We start from the raw sequence: 22,083 nt of genomic DNA, 5'->3' as shown, positions 1-22,083 counted from the left end.
TGTTTTCTATATCTTCTCCAGGTCTCCAGCTTGCCAGTGATGCCCAGAATAGCACACGCCCCTGCCTTCCTATCCATATGGACATCACATACATCAATGTCTCAAAATGTATCTAAAATTAAAACTTTTTTTCTTCTGAAATGAGATCTTATTATGTTGTCCATATTAGTGTTGAACTCCTGGGCTCAAGCAATCCTCCTGCCTCAGCCTCCCAAATAGCCAGGACTGTAGGCATGCACCACTGCACCCAGTGTTAAAAGTGAACCCCTGATCTTAGTAAATGACATTCCCATGTAGATGTTCCACCTTAATAGCTAGGAGTCATTGTTTTTCTTTATCCCTAGCCTTATTTATTTATTTATTTGTAGATGGACACCAAATCTTTATTTTATTTATTTTTATGTGGTACTGAGAATCGAACCCAGTGCTTCACATGTGCTAGGCAAGTGCTCTACCACTGAGCTACAACCCCAGCCCATAACTTTATTTTATTTATTTATCCTATTTTTGTTTTTTAACTTTTCCTTTTGAAACAACTTCAGAGTTGCAAAAAAAGGTTAAAGAATCTCATTATACCTTTGCTGAATTCTCCAAATGTAGCATCATCCAGAGCCATAATTATCAAGATGCACAAGTTAATACTCACAATGCCATTATCAGATCCCACAAATCTTACTCAAATTTTCCAAGAGTTCAATTAATGCCATATTCTGGTCTAGGATCCAATCCAAAATCACAGGTTGGAAGTTCTTTTTGTTTTTTGTTTTGGTACTGGGCATTGAACTCTGGGGTGCTTTGCCACTGAGCTATATCCCCAGTCCTTTTTATTTTTTATTTTGAGACAAGGTCCCACTAAATTGCCCAGGTTGGCTTGAAACTTGCGATCCTCTTGCCTCAGCCTCCCAAATATGCATGCACCACCACACCTGACAAATCATTCTGAAATGTATCTGTCCCTTACCATCCACCTTCAACCCATCAGCAAGTTCTCGTGGCTCTTTACTCAAATGACTTCAATCCACAGCTTCAATCTCACACTCCACAGCAACCACTGTAGAACTCATCCCACCATCACCATCTCACCTTGGAGTACTGCAACAATCTCCCATTGATTTTTCCTGCTGTTTCTCTCTCTCTAATCCATACACCAGCCTAGTTTTTGTGCAAAGGGACAGGACAGATAATAAATATTTGAGGTTTTGTAGGCCACACGATCTGTTGCAACTATTCACCTTTGTTATTGTGGTGACAACAACTCCAAACAATTCATGAAGAGATGAAGTGTGGCTATGTTCCAATAAAACTTTATTTATAGACACTGAAATGTTAATCTCCTACAAAATATTCTTCTTCCCCTTTTTTTTTTTTTTTTTTTGTACCAAGGATTGAACCCAGGGTTGCTGACCCATATCCCCAGCTCTTTTTAACATATTTTATTTTTGAGACAGGGTCTTACTAAGTTGCTTAGGGCCCTGCTAAGTTGCTGAGGCTGGCTTTGAACTCACAATCCTCCTGCCTCAGCCTCCTGAGCCGCTGGGATTACAGGCTGCGCCACCATGCCCAGCTGCTTTTTCCCCCAATCATTTAAAAATATAACAACCATTCTCAGTCTGTGCGCTGTGTAGGCCATGGTTTGCTGATGTCTCATCCTGGCCCATTCCTCACACAACATCCATTCAGTTCACTCCTCCGCTTACATCCCTCCGAGGGCCTCCTCCTGCACTCCAGAGAAACTCACAAAGCCTGGTAGTGTCTGGGTGCTGCTGGCCTCTCTTACCTCATCTTGGGCCTCTCACTCACCATGCCCTACCCACTTTGCCCTTATTCCAGAGGTCAGGCTCCCACTTCAGGATCTGTGTGCATATGGGTTCTTCCATTAGACTGCTCTTCTGTAAGTTCCCTCTTCACCTGGCTGCCATTTGCCTTTTGGATCATTCGGGAAAACTTAAAATTCCGGAGAAATCTTCTCTGATCCTCCCCCAATCTAAATTACGTCCCCCCCCTTTCTCTCTCTCAGCACTCTGTGCTTTTATTTTTGATTTTGGGAGTGTTCACCTTCACACATGTGAAGCACACTAAGTACTGGGGATTGAACCCAGGGCTGATCTACCACTCACTTACGCCGCATCCTGACTCCCCTTTCCCCACTCCACTATTTGGACATTTATCACAATAGTCTAGGCAATGGCACCTCCTGGGGCACCTTTATTCAATTTTAATGGAAAATTCCATGAGGTTAGGGATATTGTTTGTGTTCTTCAAATTGAGGACTGAGCAGGCAGCATGGTGTCTGGCACACAGGGTTGTCCCCTGAAAGCCTGTTAAATGAGAAGACCCTCCACTAAAACTCCTCCTTCACAGGCAAAGGAGGCTCCAGGATGGACCAGGGCTGACTTCCTGAGCAGAAGCCTCCCAGCCCACAAAGCTGAAAGGTGGACTGTGCAGTGGCAGCTCCCATGGCACTTTGTGCCAACTCTGTGGTTCTTTCCAAAGAATCTGCCCTGGGCAAATTCCTGACCTGGGAGAAGTTTTCTCTGTAGCTGTACTCAGAAACCTGCTGTTTTCACTCTGGTGCCTTTCTGTTCTTCTTGCCTTCCAAACTCAGAAACAGCCTCCCCTACTGAGGTTAACCCCTCTGGATAACTCAGACCAGTTTTTCCACCTGGGGTTCCCTGAGATCTTAAAAACAGAGCTGTTAAATCAGGACACTTTACTCAGCTGCCTGCCTGGAATGCTAGGGCAATGTCCAGAGGCTAAAACAGGTAGCCTTCAGAGGACTCTGGCCCTGCCTGCAGCTCTCTGCTGGCTTGAATTTACTCTCCACAAGGCTGACAGAGTTCTTAAAAAGAAGTCGGTGCTGGGGGCATACCTCAATGGCAGAGAGACTGCTTAGCATGCATGAGATGCAGAGTTCAATTCCCAGCGCCCCAATCCCCTCCCAACAAAACCACAGATAATAAAATGATAACTCGTGCTGTGGTGCATACCCATAGACCCAGCTACTAGGGAAGCTGAGGTAAGAAGAGAGATTCCAGGAATTCAGGGCCAGTCTGGGCATAGAGAACCTCCCCTGCCATCCAAAAAAAAAAAAAAAAAAATCTATTCTTCCATCACACTAGTTCTTGGTAGCCTCAAGTGACTCATCATTATCACATTGAACAGCACAGCTATAGAACATTTCAACCACTGCAGAAAATTCTATTGAACAGCATTGTTTAAACCCAACTCCTACTCACCCCTCCCATTTTTCATTTTAATTACATAACTTACATATGGGTACATTCCTATTATAAATTTTTGTTTTTCAGTGTTGGGGATGGAACCTAGGAATTTGTGCATTCTAGGCACGCACTCCACAACTGACCTACATTCCATGTCCTTGCTGTAAATTTTCTTTTTTTTTTTTGCAGGGTGGGGGGGTGGGGGGTACCGGGGATTGAACTTAAGCCACATCCCCGGCCCTATTTTTCATTTTTATTTAGAAACAGGGTCTCACTGAATTGCTTAGCACCTTGCCTTTGCTGAGACTGGTTTTGAATTTGTGATTCTCCTGCCTCAGCCTCCCGAGCCACTGGGATTACAGGTGTGTGCCACTGCACCTGGCCTCACCAGGTGTTAAATTTTCTAACATTACAAAACCCTCCCTTTCTAATTTGAGATCTCTCCCTAGAGATAACTACCCCAAACAGTTTGGCATATCTTCATTTTGCTTCCTTCCCTCAACAGTATCCTGGGTGTTCATTCAAGAATATTTCTCTCAGCTGGGCGCAGTAATATGCTCCTGTAATCCCAGCGGCTCCAGAGGCTGAGGCAGGAGGATCTGAGCTCAAGGTCAGCCTCAGCAATTTAGCAAGGCCCTAAGCAATTCAGCAAGACCCTGCCTCTAAATACAGTATATAAAAGGCTGGGGATGTTGCTCAGAGGTTAAGCGCCCCTGGGTTCAATCCTTGGTACCAAAAAAAAAAAAAAAAAAAAGTCCCTCATTCTCACTATCATCCCAGTGATTCCAGAGGCTAAGGCTGAGGCAGGAGGATCTAAGTTTGAGGCCATCCTGGGCAACTTAGGAAGACTATGTCTTAAAAACAAGAAAGAGAGTGAGAGGAAGAGGGAGAGGGTCAGGGAGAGGGAGAGAGAGAGGGAGAAGAAGAGAGAGAGGTAGAGAGAGAGGGGAGAGGGAGAAGGAGAGAGAGAGAGGGAGAGGGAGAGGCAGAGGTTGGGTATGTGTAGAGAGAGAGAGAAAGAGAGAAGGGACTAAAAAAGGACTGGGGATGTACCTCAGTGGTAGCATGGTAAAGTGGCAGAGTGTTCCTTAGTTCAATCCCCAGCACCCCACCCTCCAGAAAAAGAATGCATTTCTATCCTGGGCTGGGGGTGTAGCTTAGTGCTAGAGTGCTTGCCTAGCATGCACTAGGTCCTGAATCAATCTCTGTTCAATCTCTCTCAACCCTGTTCTTAATCCATAAATTAAGTTATTTAACTATCTCCTTCATGATGGACATTTGTTTTTGTTTTTTCATGATGGACATTTGTTTCTAGTTTTCCCCACGGCAAACAATACTATATGCAAACATCCTTGTAATTCTTTCTGCACCTGCACACATGTTTTTCTAGGGTAGATAACAAAAAAAAAAAAAAACAGAATTGCTAGGACACTAATACCCGGAGGCTTGGCACACCCTGATGCTCCCGCCTAGAATGCCTTTCCACATGACTAATTCCTTCTCATCAAGCCCAATTCAATGTCATGTGAAAGGTGGTCTCTCCTGCCTGTTTTGCCATGGTTCTTCACATCTAGGTTGTATCAGTGTTATACACTTAGGGCTCAGCCTGGTTTATATATTCTAAATACCTTGCATAGGGTTTAGCAAGGAGTAAAAAGTCACATGTTTTCTTGGCTGGATGCATGAATAAATAAGCAAATAAATAAAAACACAGAAGTTAGAACATTCCAGAAACTAAAGGTGAGTCTGTGAGTGTCCTGATATTTGGCTACAGACCAAACTGCCACCTGGTAATTCCCCCTCCCCGTGCTAGGGTGCTAGGAATTGAGTCCAAGGCTTCCCACATGCTAGGCAAGCACTCTGCCACTGAGCTACATCCCCAACTCCAACCTGGTACCTGGAGCCCACCCACCTCTCTCTAGTTTTCTGTCTTTATTGGGCCATCTGGCCCTGGGCATCTCATCTTGAACTCTATTTAGGTTGGGGATGGCACTGGTGGAGCAGTGTGTGTTAAGGGACCTGGCTACAGAGCACAGAAATTTGAGCTCTGGGGGCAGCACCCACTGGGAGTTGGTTTTCTAAGACTATGTCTGTTTCCTTTCACCTTTGAAGGAGCCCAGTATGCTCTGGGTTTTGGTTTATTTTATTTTTTCCCTTCCAGCACCTTAGGGACAATTAGGATCAGCTGCAACATTTCTGCTTTCTGCTTCCAGATCTGAACCCAAGGGAAGCCAGATGTTTTCCACTCCACCTCCCCTTCTCCTTGTGGTCTTAAAAACGGCCCTGTTTTCTAAGTCTCTGTGGCCTAGCTTCCCCAAATCCCAGAGCCTGGCTGCCAACTTTATTTTTAATGAGCTTTTAATAGGCGACTCCTGTAATTAATTTCATTCTTATATTTTCACAATTTCTGTCTAGGTGCCTAAAGGCCCTCAGGCACTGTGTAGGGTGTTAACTGATTTAAAATAATACAAAACACTATGGCTGTCATTAGACATTTCTCCAGTCCCTCTGATTTGTAGTTGTTTTACAGTATTAGCTGGGGCCCTTGACTCAGTGGAAGGTCAGCCAGTTCACCTGTCAGGTTTTATAGAGGTAAGAACAGAGATAAGGAGAGAAGGGACGTGCCCAAGCCCCAGGAGACAGTGAGTACTGAAAATGGTTTCAGAAGCTACATCCTCAGATCCACTACTCAGGCGTATTTGCCAAACGCGGCCAGAGTCCTCAGGCCAAAGGTGACTCGTCTTAGGTGCCTCACAGGCATCTTGAGGCAGTTTCAAGCTCCCATATCAGCCCTCATCAGCTAATGTCACCTCTGAAATTACCTCCATTCATTCTCTCCAGGCCTCCTTTCCATTTTGTGAGAGGATTTATCTGCATAAAGATAAGTCTTCCCGGATTTACAAACAACTTGATTTTGCTATTTTTTTTTAATATTTATTTTTTTAGTTATCGGCGGACACAACATCTTTGTATGTGGTGCTGAGGATCGAACCCGGGCCGCACGCATTCCAGGCAAGCGCGCTACAGCTTGAGCCACATCCCAGCCCTGATTTTGCTATTTTTAAATCTGCCTTTTAAAAGTCCGCGCTCACGTACTCACTCTCCTCAAGGGAGTGGGGGCTGGGTTGGAAGAGGACGTGCTGGAGAGAGAACAGCTGAGCCCACCGGCTTCCCAGAGAGCGCGCCATCCCCCTGGGGGCGCACTTCTTGGAGCGCGACCGGGTCTCTCCAATCCGGAGCCAATCTGCGCCGCCTTGACCCCTGGAGCCCCGAAGACTTAGCTGGCCCGCGCTGGCGCAGGTCTTCGGGACGCAAGGCACCGCCGCTGGGTCGCCCGGCCCAGGAGGGAGAGGGAGGGGGAGGGAAGCCAAGCAGGTGGCGGTTAGGTCAGTCTGGGAATATTCGTGGACAGTTCCAGTGGATATAAATAACAGGCAGGCTCTGAAAAATCCCGAGGGTCTTGGGAGGGGGTGAGGAAGAGGGATTTACTTAGGGTGGGGTGGCAGAGTGGCGATCTGGAAAAATCTACTACGTTGATAAGAAGGTGGAGGGGAATAAGAATTTAAGAATGAATTGTGCAAAATATGGGAATAAAAACACGGAGGGGGCTGGGGTTGTGGCTCAGCGGTAGAGCGCTCGCCTAGCACGTGTGAGTTCCAGGGTTCGATCCTCAGCACCACATAAAAATAAATAAATAAATATATTGTGTCCAACTACAAATATATATATATATATTTTAAAGAACATGGATGGGGAGGAGCTCGTGCCTTTTTGTCCCACCCCCACCATGTGTTTGTCCCAAGCCTCAGAATGCGCCCCAGATTAGCACACCGAGCTGGGCCTAGATATACCACGGTTTTGAAATCGGGCTTTGCCGGATTGGGGATCTCGGGCAAACCTCTGACGGTCTCTGAGCGTTAGTTTCTACCATCTGTAAAATGGGAATCCTAATGCTAGAGGGTAGGCGTGAGCCTCCCCCAAATTCTAAGAAAACCGCGCTCAGCAAAAAATGTAAGAATGTAAGAGTAGCTCTCCGCCCCGTCCACGGGTTCCCCTCCAGAGGGTGCCGGTGCAGACCCGGTACTCGGTCATTCTTCCAAGCCCTGCGGAGGGGCAGAGCCGAAATCTGACTCCCTGAAAGCCTGGCGGCGCCACTCTGGGGAGTCGGTCCTGTGTTCCTCGCCCGACGGCGGACCCCACGGTCCACGCCCCCAGAATCGTGGGTTTGGGCTGTGCCTGGAGGTCCCGCGGCGGGGCCGCGGGCTGGTGGGGTTGGGGCTGCAGCGCGCGGAGAGGGCGGGGCCGGGGGCTGGCTTCCCGGGGAGGGCCGGGCGCGCTCCGGGAGGCGGCGGCCCGGGCGGGGAGTGGTAGGACTCGGGCCGGAGCGTGGCCGGACCCCCACCCGCCGAGGGGCCCAGGGAGGACGCGGTGAGTGCCCTGGAGGGGACGCGCGGACACGCGGCTGCGGGAGCGATGGCTCCAGCCCGCCCTCTGGTCCTTAGGCTCCTGAAGTTTGCAATGGGACCGACTCCCGCTCCGGGAGACCCCAGCCACCCGGCTCTTCTTGGAGCCGCGAAGGGCTGCCGCCGAGGCGAGGGGGCGTCTCGTTCGCCGCGCCGCCAACTCCGTGATTCCTCAGGCCTGTAGGGGATTGGGTAACGTCGGGGCTGGAGGGTCAAACCATTTCCCCAGGCGTCCCAAATCGCCCTCCCTGCGTTTGCCTTAGGGCCCCTAAAGGGGCCTCACTCTCCGGCGACCCCTGATCCTCTTCAAAGAGCCCCAATTCCTGGGGCGGCCGCGCAGGACTACCATCTGGAGTCCATCGCGGTGCGGGCCCTGGCTGGGGGCTCCCACTCTCCTCCTCGGTGACGGGCTGGCCCCACCCCCGCCGAAACCAAGTTCAACAAGTTTGACCAAGAAGTCCTAGAACCTCCATGGTTAGGCCTGGCCCTGCCACCTCCGCGTGGGCTTCACGGGCTCAGAGTTGTGCAGCGCTGGGCCGAAGCAGGGGTGGAGTGGGGTCTGTCGAGGGGCTCTGTCCCGTAAGGGTTGAGGCCAGAGACGCGCAGGCCCTGGGCTCCAAGATTTGATGTGGAGTCTCGGGTTTGGAGTGCGTCATCAAGGCGCAGACACCTCAGCCGGCAGGTCGGGTTTCCAAAAGAGCCCCTTTGTTATGCCCCTCCCTGGCCGGCCTCCTCCCCCTTTCGCGGCGCCAGCCCCTCCCCCAGCCTCGGAGCGCTCAGGCTGCTGGTGCCAGCCCCACCGGCCTCAGCGCCCCTTTCTGCCCCGTTCTGGCCAGCGACTGCCCGCTCCTGTGCCTTCAAATCCTAGGGCTGTGGGCTGACTCTGACCGGGAGGGCCTGCTGGGGAAGAAGCTTTTGGGCGCAGCCTGTGACTCAGGACCTAGCGCTGGGCAGGGCCGGGTGGCTGTGCTCCCTCCCAGGGGCATGCCCCCAGCTTCTGTTAGGGGTGAGGGCTGATGTGGGGCCCGGCCACCTTCCAGCCTCAGGTGGGGAGAGTGATTCTTCCCTGAAATCCAGGACTCCCTACCTTGGCCCCAGCAGCTGTGAGTAGACCCTGCCAAGCTGCAGAAGACTTCTCTGGGCCCAGTAGGTGTGCTCCCTTGGCCTGGGAAGATTTCCTTACTTGCTTTCTGAGCTCTTGCCTGTGGCAGAGTGTTTGGCCTGATTTGGGTTTCTGCTGAGTTCACCTTGTGCCAACCCTTCTCATCAGGGACTAAGGCCCACCCCAGGAGCTAGATGAAGCCTGGCTGTGGGGCCTGGCTGTGCCTGGGGCTTGAGCTTGTGTTTGCTCTGCGAGGCCCTGGGGAGCTGTGCCAACCCTGTACACACAGCCTGCTCTGTTCTGAGGCCAGAGAGGGAACTAGTGGGGGGCAGCTCTCTGGGGAGCAGGGAGCAGGGAGGCTGAAGCAGGCAGGGGCCGCCCCAGCCCTGATGGCTCATTGGTTTAGCTCCAAAGGCCCTGTGATTTATGGCTGCAGATCTCTTTCTCTCTCTCTCTGGCTGGCAAGTCCTTTCTGGATAAGTGGGGCCCACTTAAGAGGAAGCAAGGTGAAGAAGAGCCTTGGTGAGGCTGCTGCTCTTTGCTCAGATACCTCCATTGCCTGTAGCCCTATGAGGTCTCCAGAGAGGGCTGAGCTGTACCTCCTGCAATTGGAGGCAGGAAGCCTCCAAGGCCAGGCTTTCCCACAGCTGCTGAGGCCAGTGGGTTTCCTGGTCTTCAGGTGGACATCATTCATTTTTTCTTTTCTTTTTGGTACTGGGGATTGAACCCCGGGTCTTGCACATGCTAAGCACACGTTCCACCCCTGAGTTAGTCCTTTGTTTATTTTTTTAGCTAATTATTTCTGATTCCAGTGCCTGGGAAAACAAATTCAGAACTGCTGAAGTCTGTCAATGACAGGGGACAGATGTCCTGTCAGTCACATTCCGTGGGATATATGCCCTGATTGAGGTCTTACAGGGGTTGTGGGAGTCCAGAGGATAGAGGGACAGAGGGGAGTAGCTATGGATAAGATGCCCCCATTTGAGTTTGAAGGATGAGCAGAGGTTCAGAAGTTTGAAGGAAGCATTTGACAGAGCCCCGCTTTGGACCAGCAGGCACACACTCTGTCCCCCAAGCCTAACTGTCCCTTGGGTCATGGGCTTGCTCAGAGGAAGCTGTTTCCTTCTAGGGGCTGTGAGTCAGTGCTGGGGACAGCTGAGATCCTGTCCAGAGGCGGGTGCGGGAGTGGTCACATACCGCTGTGTCCTCTGGTCCCCCAGGTGGTGGCTGCAGGATCAGAATTCGCCTTGCCCTCTTTGCCATCCTGGAGAACACTTTTCTAACTGTCTAGTGGCCTGTCTGGCTTCCTCATGTTGCATCAGACTCTGGGCTTTTTGAGGGCAGGACTGTGTTGTTTGTTACCCATGGGGCACTGAGGGACCTCTGTGGATGTTGGGGAGGGGAAGGAGTATCTCCTTATGACTGCTGGGACCCTGGCATTTTTCATTCATTGCCGTGTTTGAGTCTTGCACTACCCTGGCATGGAAGCTTATTGGGGAAGGGGGTTTCCACCTTAGAGAAGCTGACGTTCTTGTAGGACAATAAAATGCACTTGTCTGCGCTTCCTGGCCAAGATGGGATTAGGCCTCTTGGCTCCCTTTCTGCTCTTGCCAGCCCAGGCAGCTATGGGACTGTGGCTGGCCACCCTCTGACTTGGCCTGGTCTGCTAATGGGGTTGCCTTGTTCAAGGGGAGGCAAGAGGAGCCCTGGCTTGGGTAGGAGTCCTCTTCTCTCATCCAGAATGCGGGGAGTGGGGCCTTCTGCCCACCACACACCCCCGCCTGCCACCTAATCCCTGGCTGGATCGTGTGACCCGCTTGGCATTCTCCTGCCTGGAATCTGTCTTCTGACAGCAGTTGCTATATCGGGGAGCGGGCACCGCCCTAGACACGCTAAGCCCCCACCCTTACCCCCTGCTTTGCTCTTATTTACTTCAAGGCAGATCACAGTGGCAGCTTGGAGCTGGACATCTAGGTCCCTAAAGTGATCTCTAGGTTCCAGGTACATGAGAGAAGGGAAGTCCTAGGGCAAGTGGAAGAGCTTTGAAATTGCCATCTTTGACCCTTTAAAGGCTCTGCTTGGGGACTTCCAGCCCCCTGCTTGCTCAGTCCTAGCTCTGATGGTTCTTGGGTGGTGGGGATGAGAGTGGGATAAGACCCAGAGATAGCAGAAGGTCTTTTCCTAGCTCCCAAAGTATAGGTCGAGCTTTCCTATCTGCCCATCTGCCCTCCACAGCCCCAAATCTGCCACCATTCCGTGCTGCGGGGACACCATGGCTCCAGAAGAGGACGCTGGAGGGGAGGCCTTCGGGGGCAGTTTCTGGGAGGTGAGCAGCTGGGGCCTGGGTTTTGGGTGGCACTGAAATGCCCCCTGTTCTCTGGGCTCAGCACTTGTCCAGAAGAGGAACCTAGCTGTCAACCTCAACCTGAGAGGGGGCTTCTTCTTGTGAAACTGCCCTTCTCATATGTGTCCCCAGGCTGGCAACTATAGACGGACAGTGCAGCGGGTGGAGGATGGGCACCGGCTGTGTGGAGACCTGGTCAGCTGCTTCCAGGAGCGTGCTCGCATTGAGAAGGCCTATGCCCAGCAGCTGGCTGACTGGGCTCGTAAGTGGAGAGGCGCCGTGGAGAAAGGTGAGCCATCCGCAGGCCCAGCAGGGAGCAGAGAGAACTGTGAGAGTGGGACCCTCAGGGCGGCTTCTTTTTACACTTGTGGAAAGTTCAGGGCTTCTACTTCTGCCCTCCCTTTAAATTCCTGGTTATCTACATAGTTGTGCCATTGGAGTTTGCAAAGTATGTCCGTGAGTTACTCTGATATTTCTAACAAATCTAGGATAGAGATGGTCCGTTTTATGCATTTTTCTTTCTTCTTTTTGTTTTAGTGCTGGGAATGGAACCTAGGGCGTTGGGCATGCTAGGCAGGTGCTCTACCATTGGGTTATACTACCAGTCCTCTGTGCATTTTCTAGAGGAGAAACTGGAAGTTCAGAGAAGCTGTGGGACTTGCCTTCGGCTTCACTCCAGTGCTTTGGGCAAGTTAAATTGACTTCTCTGGGCCTCCGTTTCCCTGGGCCTCCATGTTGGTAATGACACTGTATCACACTAGTGGTAGAGACAAGGATTGAGTAAGATTTGCCCTCTCAGGGCACAAAATAGGCATTTTGTAAGCAGCAGCTGACATCACTGCATTCATCTTTGCACCCCGCTCCCCTGCCTTTGTGCCTGGCACCCAGAGTAGCACCAGTGAGAGGGGTTGTGCTGCTTGGGGTGGCACCCCCAGCCTGGCCTAAGCTCCATCCATCTGCAGGCCCCCAGTATGGCACATTGGAGAAGGCCTGGCATGCCTTCTTCACCGCAGCTGAGCGGCTGAGCGAGCTGCACCTGGAGGTGCGGGAGAAGCTGCATGGGCCAGACAGTGAGCGAGTTCGCACCTGGCAGCGGGGGGCCTTCCACCGGCCAGTGCTGGGTGGCTTCCGCGAGAGCCGGGCTGCAGAGGATGGCTTCCGCAAGGCCCAGAAGCCCTGGCTAAAGAGGTTGAAGGAGGTGAGGCTGGGTTCAGTGGGGATTGGACAGGCCCCTTCAGGGTCTGCATAGGACTCAAGGGGGACAGTCCATGGTGTCTAGGGTCAAGTGTTGTTCCCACACATGTCAGGTTGAGGCTTCCAAGAAGAGCTATCATGCAGCCCGGAAGGATGAGAAGACAGCCCAGACCCGGGAGAGCCATGCAAAGGCAGACAGCGCCACGTCCCAGGAGCAGCTGCGTAAACTGCAAGAGCGGGTGGGACGCTGCACCAAGGAGGCAGAGAAGGTACAGGCGTGGGGCAAGGCTTTCTCAATGAAACTTGCTCCCTGAATGCTTTTTCTGGTCTCCAGCATCTTATTGCTCTAGTCCTCGTTTGCCTCCCCTCTCTCCAGGTGATCTTTTAAAGGAAGGACCTGAGAGAAGGTGATACTTTGCCTAGGGGGAGAAATGGGGGATTTCAGGCAACTGGGGTGTCTTTAGCCATTAAGAACTTCTAGCTCCTTTCCTATAGAGTGCCACCTGGGACTGGCTCTCAGATTGCCCCCTCTGCCTGGAGTGCCCTTCCCTCCAGTGCTACGTATCTAGATCCTCCCCATCTTTTGAGGTGCTATTCAGTTTCTACCTCCTCCAGGAAACTTTTCTGATTTCTCACACCCTTTCCTGTAGTTGACCCCATCTCATTCTCCACCCGACTCTTACAGATACTGTGCCTGGATGTCACCTCCCTTGTTAGGATGCTGGGGTCCATTTTTTTTTTTTTTTTTTGTGGTGCTGGGGATTGAACCCAGGGCCTTGTGCATGCAAGGTAAGCACTCTACCAACTGAGCTACAACCCCAGCCCATGCTGGGGTCCTTGTTGACAGGAACTGGGTCTCAGGCCCGATTGTCCATGGTGGCTGTGCCTGGTAAATGCTGGTGGAGTTCTGAGTGGAGAGTGGTCCCATCCTCACTGGCACCTCCCTTCTCTTTCACCCAGACAAAAATGCAGTACGAGCAGACGCTGGCTGAGCTGCATCGCTACACACCGCGTTACATGGAGGACATGGAGCAGGCCTTTGAGAGCTGCCAGGCTGCTGAGCGCCAGCGACTTCTCTTCTTTAAGGATATGCTACTCACCTTGCACCAGCACCTTGACCTCTCTAGCAATGACAAGTATGGCCTGTGTGGTGGGCTTTGGGTCCCCTCTGCCTCTGCCTCCTTGCTTTGGCTGGGCTGAATGACATTGGGAGTACAGGGGCCTAGGACTTCCCCATCTGATGGAGTGTCTTGGGCCATAGGTTCCATGAACTTCACCGAGACCTGCATCAAGGCATCGAGGCAGCCAGTGATGAGGAGGATCTGCGCTGGTGGCGCAGCACCCACGGGCCGGGCATGGCCATGAACTGGCCACAGTTTGAGGCACGTGTTGCAGGCTGGGTGGGGCTTAGAGGTGGGCTGAGTTTAGTGTGGTCTGGAGGAGAGAGGCCAGCCTTGGAATGAAGTATGGTCATTGAAGGTGGTCTGGATGGCCCTGCTGCCACTACAGCTGCAGCCCAGCCTGACCTAAGCACTGTTCCCACAGGAGTGGTCCTTGGACACACAGAGGACAATCAGCCGGAAGGAGAAGGGTGGCCGGAGCCCCGATGAGGTTACTCTGACCAGTATCGTACCTACAAGAGATGGCACTGCACCCCCACCCCAGTCCCCTGGGTCCCCAGGGTGAGAACTGGGAGCCTGGCTAAGGCAAAGAAACAGCTCTGCTCCATCTGGCCTTTCTTTCCTTTGCTTCCTCCCTTCACGCCTGAAGTGGGTTGAAAATTGGTGCCAGGGACCTAAGGGCCAACTCGGGAGAGGGAATGATGCAAGGTTTTGCAGAGGTTTAGATTTTCCAATCAGTTTCCATGTTCCCTCTCACTTCTGCTGCACCTCAGCTGTGTGTACAGGAATTGCACCTGAGCTCACAGTTGTGAATGGCGGAGGTGTGACTAGAGTCTTTGAGCTCCTCCCTGCCTGCCTCTGCAGCATCCCTCCAAGGGATGAGCCCTTTGCCCTGAGTCCTGGGTGAGATCTATAGCCCAAGGTATTCTGGGACCTGAGCTGTTGCTCCTTTCTGCCTCCCCTTTCCAGCAGTGGACAGGATGAGGAATGGTCAGATGAGGAGACTCCCCGGAAGGCTGCCATTGGGGTGCGGGTGCGGGCACTCTATGACTACGCTGGCCAGGAAGCTGATGAGCTGAGCTTCCGAGCAGGTACTTAGGGGCCCCTTTCCTGTTTCTTTCAGGCTTCAGTCCCTGCCTTACTTGCCTGAGCAGGGGTGTGGAAAAGGGAAGCCAGATACTTCATTCCCAAGAGCCAGTTCTTTGGCCATTCAGGCTGTTCTGGGTTCAGCTAGCTGGGGCCTGATTGTTGCCTCTGGATCTGGGGTGGGGCAGCTTTCTGGTTTCCATGGCCTCCCCCAGCCTGAGCCAGGTCTCCTGTAGCTTGCTGTCAGGCTCTTAGATTACCCCATTCCCCTCAGTACTTGACCCAGTTGTGGGAATGGCTGGGGGCCAGAACAGTTAGCAGTGACCAATCCCCCTTCCTCCAGGGGAAGAACTGCTGAAGATGAGCGAGGAGGATGAGCAGGGCTGGTGCCAAGGCCAGTTGCAGAGTGGCCGCATTGGCCTGTACCCTGCCAATTATGTGGAGTGTGTGGGTGCTTGAGTACCCTGACAGTCCTTCTGCGATGTCTCTCCACCCTGGGTCAGAGCCCAGCTGCTCTTGGACAACTGGACCTGAGGGCCCTGAACCATCTTGCTGCTGCTGTCCCTCTGCTGGAGGAGGGAAGAAGTCCTGGGACCCAGGGAAGGGAGGGGCCTGTGTCTAGGATGGGACTGGTAGGGAAGGGCCAACTGAGTGTAGGCCAAGAGCAGGATGGGAGGTCAGAGGTAAAAGAAGGGTTTAAGGATGCCTGGGCCTCCCTGGGAGCACTTTGGTTCTCTCCAAGAGCAGAGGATCCAGCTCCTGGACTGTTTGGGGGCTCTTGGGGGTTGGCTGGGGGTGAGCATAGTTCTGGGCTTGCAGTACCCTCTTTTGTGACTTACTCTAGTGTGTATTAAACTTGATCAAAAAGAAAAAAAAAGAAAGAAAAGAAAAAAGTACCATCAGGCATTGTGTGCATTTTTTGATACTCTACCCTTGCACCTGGAGGGAGGCCCTGGGGGAGATCTGTGGGCACATCGTGTGTTATGGGGCAGGGGGCGCTAGGGCTGGGCAAAGGTTTGCCACCTGGTACCTCCCTGGAACTTAAGAACTCTAACCTGGGCTGGAAGGGATTGGTGATCAAGCTTGGTGTTAGCTGGCCAAGGCTCGAAGTTGGGTGCTGGGTTGTGAGTTGAGCGGAACCTCGGCCGGTGTGCTCGAGCTGGTGGGACAAAGAACTTGGGAGGGTTGTTAATCATTACTCTTGGGTCGGTAACAGGCCAGAGCTAGGGCCCCCAGTTCCCCCGCTCGCCTCCAGCAGGCAGCCGACGGCAGGCAGCTCCGCCCCCTGGCGGCCTTCTCGAGGAAGTTTGGGCCTGCCCGCGAGCCGTCGCCCGCCCTGGCTGCGGATTGGCCTGACGCAGCTGGGCGTTTACTTCGCGGCTGCTGGTGATCGCTGCTGTGACGTCTCGCTCCTGTTCATCCGGCTGTTCATTGGCTCAGATCCGTCCCAGATCACCCCACCCCTCAGCTGGTCTGAGTGCCGCGGAGGCCGGCCGGCTTAGCCCGCCTTCCCAGCCGTCGATTGGCCCGCGACAGAACCGGCTGGTCGCGGTTGTGTCTGGGAAGGAGAGAAAATGGCGGCGGAGCCGAGCAAGACTGAAATTCAGACCCTTTTTAAGAGACTTCGAGCAATTCCAACTAACAAGGTGCATGAACGGGAGGGGCGCGGGGTCTGGCACCTGCCGAGAAGCGATATCCCTTCCCCCGAGGCCTGAGAGAGGGAGAGGGGCCGAGGTGGGCGGTTTTGTTGGGATGTCAGAGCCCGGCCTCAACTCGGGCCCTGACTGTTCGCTTATTTGCTTCATCCTCTCAGGCCTGTTTCGATTGCGGCGCCAAGAGTCCGAGCTGGGCCAGTATCACGTATGGTGTTTTCTTGTGCATTGACTGCTCCGGGGTGCACCGCTCTCTGGGCGTCCATCTCAGCTTTATCAGGTGGGTTCTCCGCGCCGTTACTGTGCTTCCACCAGGGCTGTGTGGCCAGCAAGAGAGAGTGGCTGCCTCGACTTTGACCATCCTGAATTCGGTGTTTGAAACCTCTGGGCCGGGCAGGGGTCCAGTAGCCTTTTTGGGCCTGAGTACCACCTGTTTGAACCCCTTGCCACATAAACGGTCCTTTCCGCGTTTGGATCAAAACTTTCTTCTTCACGGTCTACCAATTTGAGACTCTTCAGCGTTATTTTGGGGAAAGAACTAGCCAGCATTGACCTTGTTATTGCAGATAGCTTGGCTGAATATGTCCTTAGTGAGACTGACCATTTTTCAGGGTAAAGTCAAATCCAAGCTTGTGTGCCTAAAAGTGGGACTTCCTTTCTTATCTGGGGAAATAATTAGCACACTTTGAAACAGGTGAATGAAGGGCAGAGTGGAGGAATTGGGGCAGTGACTAATTAATGTTTCCTGTGTGCCTGCAGCAGCCAGACGTCAAATAACATGTGTGGGCCTGCCAGGGAAGCAGGTCTCCTGTTATTTGTTGGTAAGTGACACACAGCTCTTGTACATAGGTCCACAGAGTTGGATTCCAACTGGAACTGGTTCCAGCTGAGGTGTATGCAAGTCGGTGGGAATGCCAATGCGGTAAATTTCCTTTAATTTCCCTCCAATCTCCCATAATTTTGCCTGGGTACTAATTTTGCAATTATTTCCTAGGGGGCCCTATTCTCTGTTCAGAGGGTCCCTTGGTCTACAACACCAGCATAGTATCTCTCAAAGGGGCTTCAAATTCAGACTAAACTGGACAGATGTTCTTGAGAAAAGGCCGAGAAAGTTTGACTGTCCCCAGTCATTGAGTTCTTGTGGGCCTGCCTGGATGGAAGGTGGATAGAGTGGGTATGGCATGCTGTCCTCAGGAGGAGGTAAGTGAGGGCTGGGCTTCATTCAGTCATCTCTGAGAATGGGATGTGGCAAAGTATTTTTTGCAGGAATTTCAGAGGAACTTTACCTCTGTGAAAAACTACTGGTGTCAATATTGCATCAGTCTGTATAAATAATAACAAGGATGTTATAAGGGGATGTCTTCTATTGCCAATAATATTTTTGCTCTGGTGAGAATCACTTGCAGCACACTCCATTCTTTTCTTTGCTCTCTAGACAGCCTTTTTCCGCCAGCATGGATGCACAGCCAGTGATGCCAACACCAAATATAATAGCCGAGCAGCCCAGATGTACCGAGAGAAGATCCGGCAGCTGGGGAGTGCAGCCCTGGCTAGGCATGGCACTGATGTAAGTGCCTGTCCCTGGGCTGGGGCAGTGGGGGAAAGGGTGCTCAGAGCCCTGTGTTTTATACCATCTCCCTTTTAGCTTTGGATAGACAACATGGGAAGTGCTCCTAGTCACTCTCCAGAGAAGAAGGACTCTGATTTCTTCACAGAACACACTCAAGTGAGTACCCCCAGGGAATATTTCCCCAATTGTCCTTGATAGGTGGTTTATTTACCAAGGCCAAGGGCCTTCTATGATCATGGCATAGATTGCCTTGGTATGATACCTCAGAGAATGTCTGTTCTCCACTGAGTTGGTAACTGCTAGCCACTGGTTAGGCCAAGGTGTTTTATTCTTTAGGTAAGTAGAAGGGTGATAGAATCCTCCTTAGAAATGAACCCCTAGGAACTGGGGAGGTAGAGTGTAAGAGAAGCTTCTTCCAGGCTTAAGAAGTCTCAGGCCCCAAATAACTTTTCTTAGTTTCTACCCCTATAAGAGAGGCGTTGTGCTTGGAGACTTTTCTTGAAAAGATCCCCTCCCCTAAGGTCTACCTTGTGAGAAAGGCTTCCCTTTTGTTGGCACTGGGTGTTGAAATTGGATTCATTAGTTTTCACCCCTGCCTCTCCACTTGGCATTTCTGTGATGTGGCCAAGTCACTTAACCTGCCCAAACCTCAGTTTCTAAAATGGAATGTAGCTACCTCAAAGGGCTGATTGTGATAATTAAGTGGTTTGTCTATGAGGAGCCCTTAGCCTTGTGCCTGGTACATGGAAAGTGTCTAGTAGTTGGGTTTTCTGTTAGGGGAATGTGCTCAGGCTTTAAGTAAACAGTGGAGGGAGGGAGGGAGGGGCCTGCTGGTTTCCAGCGTCTTTCTGGTGAATAGCAACTGAAATTTGCTTGCTGACCTCCAGTCTCCATTCCTTATGGGCTAGGAATAGGGCCTTATACCCTCAAGGTACTTGCAGGTTCTTGGCACTCCTTGCCAGCAATAAGTGGCTCACTAAGGCTTCTGTAATCTGGCCTCCTTTTCAGCCCCCTACCTGGGATGCACCAGACACTGAGCCTTCAGACACCCAGCAGCCTGTCCCGTCTGCAGATAGCAGTGGCCTGGCACGTGAGTTCAACCCAGATTCTAACCAAGTACCCTGGTCCTGGGAAAGGATTTGGAGCTATGAAGGGGATACATGGCCAAGGAAATAGAAATGAGTGTGTGTGTATATGTGTGTGTGTGTGTGTGTGTGTGTGTGAGAGAGAGAGAGAGAGAAAGGTCTTCCTTTAGCCTTGGGTGGGATGGAATTCATCTGTAACTTGGAGGAAGTGGTGGGAATTTTTATTTTGATGGCAAGCTGAGGAAAGCCAGGCACTCTTGATGTATCACTTTCTTTGAAGGGAGGTTATAAGATGCCAAGAGCCTTATACCTAATGCCTATCATTGTATCCACAGAGCCAGAGCAAGGCCCGAACACCGACCTGCTTGGCACCTCACCCAAAGCCTCTCTGGGTCAGTATGCTAGCTGGCAGGTGTGGGTGGCTGGGAGAGGGTGGGCATCAAGTGTTCTTTACAGATACCTGCTGCCTAGTCATGTGAACTGAGGCCATAGGAGACCGAACACCCGACCTGTCTGGGTTTGGGCTCTAATTGAAGTAGTGGCTGCAACAGTGACTTCAGAGCTGGGCCCTTTGAATTGACAGACCAGGGTGGGCTGCCTCTGAGTGTGGGACTGGATCTAGCCAAAGTGTGGGGAGGCCATTGAGAGACTGGACACCTATCCCTGGAGTCAGGTAGGGCTGGCTTGTCTGGTCCTATTGAGGGTTGGGAGACAGCTCTGAGCTGCTGATGGCTAGAGGCTACATTGTCTTTTTGACCCTGGTTTGGTCCTTCAGCTCTTTTCTTTTTTTTGTGGCCTTCGAACTTGGTTAGAATAAACATCTCCTTTGCTGACCTTGGTTCTGTTGACTCTTGGGGGTTGGGGCAGGAACCCAGCAGAGTAACTAAACAGCTGATGCCTGGAAATGTTGGCTTGACTGGGTCTAAAGCAGGCTCTGTACAGGCCTCTGGGCTTGGAAGGCATATGGAGGCTCTGGGGCAGGCCTCTTGTTAGCCACAAGTCTGTTTCTCCTCCAGAGTCCATGTATCTGTCAGCTAAAGGGGCCCCTCCAGCCAGAGGTAACCTGCAGCTGCTTGGGGAGCCTACCTTCTGCACACCAGCTCTCTGCTCTAGGAGCTGAGGCTAGTGTTTGGCATCTAACCCCTGCCTAACGGTCTTCACTTGTGGCTCAGGGACTTTTGTCTCTGGTGCTTCAGGTCTAGGCTCCTGCTGCAACTTGCTAGGAGTCAAAAGGCTCCCCTAACCTTGTCTTTCTTTCACTTGGATGCCATCAGTTGGAATTGGTGGTGGTAGCCTGGCCTTCCCCTGCCTGAAGCTGTTTTTAGATGCTCTTGCCATGAAGCATGGTGTGGACTGAGCTGCTGCCTCTGACCTTCCTTTCTCCTGCTCATGCCCACCCTCTTTCTCACACAGAACTGAAAAGTTCCATCATTGGCAAGAAGAAGCCAGCTGCAGCTAAGAAAGGGGTAGGTGGGGAGAGTAGTGTAGAGTGATTAGAAGCTGAAGTGGGACTGCCTGGGTTTATGACTTTGGCATGGTACTTAACTTGTCTCATTTAAAGGTGTCCATCCTCAGGGACTTGCTGTGGGGAGACAGACTGAGCACATCTAGTGCTTGGCACATAGCAGATCATAGTCAACCTTAACTACTGTCCTCATTCTCTGAGGCCTCTGCTGGGATTGAGTGAGCCACCTCATGCCCAGCTACAGCAGAACCATTGTTCTGCCAGCCATGCTCACTGGGCTTCTATTTCTGACCCTAGACTTTAAGGAGGACCTCTTCCTTGTGGGTATAGCTAGGGTATTGATGCCTGGAAGGGAGCGGCGGGGCCTCGTTGGCAGGCCCCATGTCACATGGTTCTCTCCCCAGCTGGGTGCCAAAAAAGGACTTGGGGCCCAGAAGGTGAGCAACCAGAGCTTCAGTGAGATTGAGCGGCAGGCCCAGGTGGCAGAGAAACTCCGTGAGCAACAGGCAGCTGATGCCAAGAAGCAGGCAGAGGAGTCCATGTGAGCAATTGCCACAGTGGGCCTGGTTGACAGTGGGGGATGGGGTAGCACAGGTGCCAGCTGCCGATCCATTCACCCCTGTAGGGTTGCCTCCATGCGTCTGGCCTACCAGGAGCTCCAGATTGATCGGAAGAAGGAGGAGAAAAAGCTACAGAATCTGGAAGGGAAGAAGCGTGAGCAGGCTGAGAGGCTGGGCATGGGCTTGGTAGCCCGAAGGTGAGGCTCAGCCCAGGGTGTGGCAGGGAAGTGCCCTTGTTTTTCTGAGAACCCGTGCAGGGTCTTCCAGCAGTTCAGGATTCATGCTTAGTTTTCCTCTGAGGTTGGATACATGATGTTATTTATTGTCTTAAAGCACCTACCACAGTGCTTGGCATATAGTAGGTATGTGCTTATTAAGTATTTGTTACATAAGTGAAATAGGATCAGGACTAAATAAGATTAAGATCAGGAGGCTAGGGTGGTGTTTATTAGAGAGGCTGGGACAGTTCTGTATTTTCTGAGACCTTCTTGAGAACTGCCAGGCATTTCTAGTGTCTACACATGGTTGGGCAACATGCCTTCTGTTTCAGAACCACTGGGTTTATATTGTTGTTACCTTTATAAGTGGGAACAGCTGTGATGCATTTTGTGCCACACTTAACGCAGAGACTTCAGGAACAGATTTTTGGTCTCTTAAAAATTGGAATATCATGCAGGTTCAGTGGCGCATGCCTTAACCCCAGTTGCCTGAGAAGTGAGGCAGGAGGATCTGAAATTCAAAGCCAGTCTCAGCAACTTAACAAGGCCCTCAAGGCAGTATGCAACTTAGCAAGACCCTGTGTTCAAAAATAAAAAAGGGCTGGGGTGTGGTTTGGTGGTTGAGTGCCCTGGGTTCAATCCCCAGTACCAAAAAAGGAAAAAAAAAAAAAAATTAGGAATATGTAATAGTGCATGGGCAGGGGAAGAAGGTTCAGAAGGTTACAGAAGGTTCTGAGATGGTGCCTGAGGAAGCATCCAGCAGTTGGGTGGCTGCTCTTGATGCTGCAGTGTTAGTACCTCCAGCTTCATGCCAGCTTCATTTTTCTGCACAGCTCGTCTCCCACTCGGTGCTGTCGGAGATGCAGGTGATTGAGCAAGAAACACCAGTGAGTGCAAAATCTTCTCGTTCACAGCTGGACTTGTTTGATGATGTTGGAACTTTTGCCTCTGGACCCCCAAAGTAAGACTATTGCTGGGGCATAGGACTTGGGAGAGGACGGA

The 22,083-nt window shown here is 51.8% G+C and overlaps 3 protein-coding genes across 8 annotated transcripts in view; 2 read left to right on the top strand and 1 right to left on the bottom strand.

The window, feature by feature from the left end:
• Positions 1-6,184: 6,184 nt before the first annotated feature.
• On the bottom strand, positions 6,185-11,082 carry LOC125612106 (ral guanine nucleotide dissociation stimulator-like). Its single transcript, XM_048788725.1, has 2 exons — positions 11,022-11,082; positions 6,185-7,649 (listed from the first exon to the last, which is right to left on the bottom strand). The coding sequence occupies exons 1-2, from the start codon at positions 11,058-11,060 to the stop codon at positions 7,221-7,223; spliced, it is 468 nt and encodes a 155-aa protein (XP_048644682.1). The 5' UTR covers positions 11,061-11,082; the 3' UTR covers positions 6,185-7,220.
• Positions 7,420-15,067, top strand: Pacsin3 (protein kinase C and casein kinase substrate in neurons 3). 5 transcript variants are annotated; one of them, XM_048788723.1, is made up of 10 exons: positions 7,420-7,440; positions 11,022-11,112; positions 11,263-11,419; positions 12,093-12,328; positions 12,438-12,593; positions 13,285-13,460; positions 13,586-13,706; positions 13,870-14,006; positions 14,415-14,536; positions 14,875-15,067. In XM_048788723.1, the coding sequence occupies exons 2-10, from the start codon at positions 11,059-11,061 to the stop codon at positions 14,988-14,990; spliced, it is 1,275 nt and encodes a 424-aa protein (XP_048644680.1). In that variant the 5' UTR covers positions 7,420-7,440; positions 11,022-11,058; the 3' UTR covers positions 14,991-15,067. The 5 variants fall into 5 exon arrangements, with proteins under 5 accessions (XP_048644680.1, XP_015333360.1, XP_015333361.1 ...); XM_015477874.2 differs by lacking the exon at positions 7,420-7,440 and adding an exon at positions 7,524-7,649; XM_015477875.2 differs by lacking the exon at positions 7,420-7,440 and adding an exon at positions 8,457-8,787.
• Positions 15,068-15,989: 922 nt separating this feature from the next.
• Positions 15,990-22,083, top strand: part of Arfgap2 (ADP ribosylation factor GTPase activating protein 2) — a 10,301-nt gene continuing 4,207 nt past the window's right edge. The window contains exons 1-11 of one of the 2 annotated variants that reach the window (XM_015477871.2): positions 15,990-16,177; positions 16,345-16,463; positions 17,033-17,105; positions 17,619-17,750; positions 17,829-17,909; positions 18,762-18,843; positions 19,174-19,230; positions 19,855-19,896; positions 20,252-20,304; positions 20,708-20,844; positions 20,929-21,060. In XM_015477871.2, the coding sequence (XP_015333357.1) occupies positions 16,106-16,177; positions 16,345-16,463; positions 17,033-17,105; positions 17,619-17,750; positions 17,829-17,909; positions 18,762-18,843; positions 19,174-19,230; positions 19,855-19,896; positions 20,252-20,304; positions 20,708-20,844; positions 20,929-21,060 (980 nt within the window). In that variant the 5' untranslated portion in view covers positions 15,990-16,105. The remainder of the gene's footprint in view (positions 16,178-16,344; positions 16,464-17,032; positions 17,106-17,618; positions 17,751-17,828; positions 17,910-18,761; positions 18,844-19,173; positions 19,231-19,854; positions 19,897-20,251; positions 20,305-20,707; positions 20,845-20,928; positions 21,061-22,083) is intronic. The other variant, XM_015477872.2, reaches the window with a different exon arrangement.

Source organism: Marmota marmota, unplaced genomic scaffold, assembly GCF_001458135.2.
Source record: "Marmota marmota marmota unplaced genomic scaffold, marMar, whole genome shotgun sequence".
Classification (NCBI taxonomy): Eukaryota; Metazoa; Chordata; class Mammalia; order Rodentia; family Sciuridae; genus Marmota; species Marmota marmota.
The sequence above is the reverse complement of the archived record's forward strand: the minus strand, read 5'-3'. Positions and strand labels throughout refer to the sequence as shown.